This window comes from Parasteatoda tepidariorum, chromosome 6 (genome assembly GCF_982258835.1).
Source record: "Parasteatoda tepidariorum strain Cologne lab strain chromosome 6, Ptep-v5.0, whole genome shotgun sequence".
NCBI lineage: Eukaryota > Metazoa > Arthropoda > Arachnida > Araneae > Theridiidae > Parasteatoda > Parasteatoda tepidariorum.
In genome coordinates, this window is record NC_141760.1 from 16,674,763 (window position 1) to 16,680,018 (window position 5,256).

A 5,256-nucleotide genomic window follows, 5' to 3' on the forward strand; every position below is an offset into this window, starting at 1 on the left:
CGGGTTTTTTCAAAGGTATGGAAAAAGTACGAAGTTTTACATCAAGAAAACCTTTAATAACAAATGACGACTTTTAACAACGAAAAACTTTTCATAAATCTCTGTTTAATGTCGCTCTAGTTAACAACAGTCTTTATCTAAAAAAAAATATATTATGGTTTCAGATCCTACATGGTAGAAAAATTTTTAAAGACGACTGTGTCTCTCTTCATAGATGAAATTTTATAACACGTAGAATTTTTTTTTTCCTTTTTTAATTCTTTATCTCTAATAGGAGATTTTCTGTGATCAAAAACTAATTTTAAATCTGATAGAGTCGAGAAAAATGGGGAAAATATTTCATTAAGAGGATTTTTTCGACTGTGATGATGATATTTAAACAACTGATTTAAGACATATAGATGACATTTTTGAAGACATTATAAATTATAATGACGATAAAGATAATGATTCTGAAAATTTAAAAATAATTGAGCCACCAATGCTCTCTTACACAGATGAAACTGCTACTAATGTTATAATTTTTCCACTAATGTTCTAAGTGAAGAATGGATGATCTTTTAATAGGCTTAAAACTGAGGACCAGGCAGTAATTATGGCAATCAACATTTTTTTCTTATGATTGATTTTATTCTTGCACTATTTTATTATTATTTTTTGTCATTCTATTTTATTCTTGTCAACATCATTTGTGTACTAGTTGGGAGAAAAAAAAACATTTATAACCCATTAATTTGAAATGAAATTAATTCACAAGTCCTATCCTTGCAGAACCACAAAGAAAAAAAAGTTTTCCAAATATTATTTTTTCACAAAATTCTGATTAAGGACACACTCTTAAGGCCCTTTTTTCACAGTCTCTTCAAAGTTGTTCAGCAGAAAGCAAACTGTATTACAAGGATAAAGTTTCACAAATAACAGTCTAGCAATGAGTAGTTAAATGACCTTCCTGGGACTAGGATTTTTTCTTCTTCTTCAAATGGATGCGACTGTGCTCTGTTAGATTACTTTTCTTTGAAAAACTCTTATTACATACACTACAAGAAAAAGGTCTATCACCAGTATGAACACGAAGGTGAACAGTTAGAGAACCACTTTGTGAAAAACTCTTATTACAGATGGTACAAGAAAAAGGTTTCTCTTCCACATGAGTCCAACTATGAGCAGTTAGAGAACCCTTCGTTGAAAATCCCCGATTACACACATTACAAAGAAAATATTTTTCATTAGTATGAACTGCATTTCTATGGGCAGTCAGATTACTCTTCTGAGAAAAACTTTTGTTGCATATATTACAAGAATAAGGTTTTTCACCTGTGTGAACACGTTCGTGATCAGTTAAATTTTTCTTTCGAGAAAAAGTCTTATTACATGTGTTACAAGAATAAGGCTTGTCACCGGTATGAATACGACAGTGCCTGATAAGGCAACTCTTAACAGTAAATGCCTTATTGCATATATTGCACGTGTAAAGTTCCTCACCAGTATGAACACGACTGTGAACAACTAGAAAATAATTTGATGAAAAACTCATATTGCATTCTTTACATAAAAAAGTTTTCTTACGGGTATAAGAGCTTAATTTATTAAAATCATTCTCTGTTTTAAGACTCATATTGTATATATCTTTTATGCTATATTGTGTACAATATAATAATCCTGTTGTTAAACACCTTTACATACAAAGCCAAAAACAATATTACTTTATATAAAATAATGAAATTTAAATAAGAAGTTGAAGATAAAAAACTAATAATGTCTTGGAAGCAAAGGCAATAGAAATATTTGAACTGTTATCAAAACTTAAAAAACAATATTGAAACACCATATATTAAAAAAACCAAGCAATAACTTTTCATTACAATTAAGTAATTAAATTGATATAATCTGCTTGAACTTTTCAGCCCGGAATTGCAAACAAATATATTAAGGCTATGTGGATACCAAGCTAACATTAAATAGCAAGGTACAAAGAAACAGAAACCTTAAAAAGCATATAATGTATAAATACTTTATCAAACAGACTATGAAAATGTGTAAGGCCTTTTTATGGTACAAATGAAAATTATGATGATTATTGCTCACATTCTCAGTGTATACAATAAAGTTACTAGACCATTTTCACTACACCACACAATTGATATTTATCCATAAAATTATGTAAAAAGTTAAATAAAAGTTATGCCATCAATAATCTGTATACGGTGATATTTTTTAAAATTTTTACTAGGTAACTTTGTTTGTGAACTTTTAACACCAATTGCATCAAAAGTCCTTCATGAATGCACTTATTAGAATAACACATGAGCTAATTTTTTTTCAAATGCTGATACTGAAGTGATATTTCAAAACAAACACAGCATGAATCCAGTTAATTTTATTATAAAAAAATGATAGATTTTTTTTTCAGTTTCTCTTTTTTGCTACATAATTAGCGATAAGTCATTCGTCACTGTGAGGAAAATAGTGTGATATGAATAGGATCTGTAATCTGGTGACGATATTTTAAAATTACTATAATTGGTACATTTTTTGTCATTTACTCCAATGAATTATTTTTCTTTATTAATGACTAGTGTCTTTTTAACACATATTGATCAAGTATCGTTGAATGAATAGAATGTTTTTTTCCCCTTCGCATGTGAATAGAAGGGCTAATAAACAAATAATGATCACAACACACATCTAACAATAAAGATTACATTTAGTTAATACAAAAACGTGTTCTTTCATTTGACTAATGCTTGTGAAAATTTCTTAACACATGTGTGTAAATACTGTGAATTAAATTTAACATTTAAATATTAATCCAGCTAATCAATAATTATAATATTAGAGACAGAGACATTTAAATTCCATAATGATAACAAACACACGTTTTGTGTTGTCTATTTCTGCTTTCCTTGATATTCCAATAAGTCCTGATTTATTACTTTATAGATGGCGCTATACAGAATCGTTTACATATGACTATAATCAAACACTTTCGATCACCGTCGGAGGAAAACTTCAATTGTTTTCTCTCGAATAAAGTTTACCATTTTTCTTGTAGAGATTGGATGTGCGTAAACGATAGTAATAAGAGCTGGTCAGATACTCAATATTCTGCCATGATTTTCAAACAAATGGAAATTTTTTTAAGCTCGTGTAATATGATGTATTGCACATTAAACTCAGCGTTAAGCATATATCATATAGGAACGAATACATTATGATAAATATGTTTATTTACTTGAAAGAATTCGAAAGTTTTAATTCAGTTTTTTTCCCTATGGGCATTTAGTAGAAGCAGATTAAAATTAAGTGAATTGCAGTTAGAATCTAAGCTGAATAATGTTTTGAATCATTCGATTCAAATTATGTGATTTGTGAATGAGGTATTTCATGATGATATTTGAATGAGTGATCCAAATTACTCGATTTGAATTAGATCTGAATCACTTGATTCGAATGACTGATCTTAATCGCTTCATTCAAATAACTAATCCGAAGTATATGATTTGAATCTGTGACATGGATCATTTGATTCAAATCAGTGATCCAAATAACTTAACTATAGTTAAGTTGTTTGGATCCCTGATTAATATAATAGAGATTTGAATCACTTGATTGGAACCATTGATTCAAATTGCTATAGCTGATTCTATTCTTTCAAATATTTTAAAGGTAACAATTATGAGCTAGTTTTATCATTTAATTATTCTTTACTCGCTATGTCTGATAGATCTATGATTAACGTTACAGAACTATATAGATTAATGATTATCAAGGGCGCCCATAGGGGAGGGCCGAAGGGGCCCGGCCCCCCCTCTAGAAAATATATTCGGTAATGAAACATATGCGTATTTGATTAATCATGCATAATTAAAAGTGAAATTAATGAGTTATTCAGCTAATTAAGTTAAAAATATTTAAATAGATAAAATTTCCTTTTGTTGATTTTTTAATTGTTGTTGTTGTTGTTAATTAAGTCGCACTAGAGCTGCACAATGGGCTATTGGTGACGGTCTGGGAAACATCCCGGAGGATGATCCGAAGACATGCCATCACAATTTTGATCCTCTGCGGAGGGGAAAGCACCCCCGCTTCGGTAGCCCGACGACCTGCGTGCGAAGTAGAGCACTTTACGGTAGCACAGTTTAACGAGGACCAAAACCGCACACCCTCGGTCCCTACGCAGACTGATCCAAGTGGTCACCCACCCACACACTGACCGCAGCCAGTGATGCTTGACTTCGGTGATCTGCTGGGAACCGTGTCTTAACGATCAGTCCACTGCGGGACTGATTTTTTAATTCATTAAGCTATTTGTCGTTCTTTTTTTCATGAGCCCCCCCCCCTCTAAATTCAAACATATGGGCGTCCCTGATGATTATCGTTAACGTGGTAGCATGTGCAGACTACTTAACCAAATAAATATTTAGGAAGTAATCTGAAGCTGAATGTTTTGTTTTGTGGCGTAACTACCACTACAAATATTAAATACCAAATCAATAGTATATAAGACATGTTAACTTGAATCTATCACGAGGTACCTTTTGATAGATGAAGGTTGACATAGTCTAAGATTAATTCCCCCACATTGGTGACCTACGGACGTGATAAGAAATTGTCAATATCGATGGTTAATCCACATTGAACAGTTGATTTGCTAAAAAAAAAAAAAAAAAAAAAAAAAAAAAACTGCTCAAAGAAAAAGAAATCCGGTGAAGTAAATAAAGTCTCCCGGTTAATAAATAATAATGAGCGAAATGCTAGAAAAAAAATAATAATAGCGAAAAGCTATAAAAAAAAATGATGGAAAAAAATAGCGAAAAGCTGTAAAAAAAAAAAAAAAAAAAAAAAAAAAAAGAACGAGCGAAATGCTTGGAAAAAAAAAATAAATAAATATAATGAGCAAAATTTGGAGTTAATAAATAAACAGCATTAATCAACTAGTGGTTATTGTTCATCGAATTCTATCCCAGATAAAATTCTGGGAGGGGAGTAATGTGGCGTAACTACCACTACAAATATTAAATACCAAATCAATAGTATATAAGACATGTTAACTTGAATCTATCACGAGGTACCTTTTGATAGATGAAGGTTGACATAGTCTAAGATTAATTCCCCCACAGTTTCTAAAATTTTTTTGTAGCGTGTTCCTGTGAAACTAAATAAATTAAAATAGAAGGTAATTTAAATTAAAAAAAAAAAAACTTGTTACATGTTGCTAGGCAAAATTAAGGGGAAAATGGCTCTAATTCGTTTAGG

At 30.7% G+C, this 5,256-nt stretch overlaps 1 protein-coding gene across 1 annotated transcript; it reads right to left on the reverse strand.

Annotated features, from left to right (window-relative positions):
* Positions 1-278: 278 nt before the first annotated feature.
* On the reverse strand, positions 279-2,903 carry LOC147807638 (uncharacterized). The gene has a single exon (XM_087165472.1). The coding sequence runs from the start codon at positions 1,613-1,615 to the stop codon at positions 956-958; it is 660 nt and encodes a 219-aa protein (XP_087021598.1). The 5' UTR covers positions 1,616-2,903; the 3' UTR covers positions 279-955.
* Positions 2,904-5,256: the final 2,353 nt, after the last annotated feature.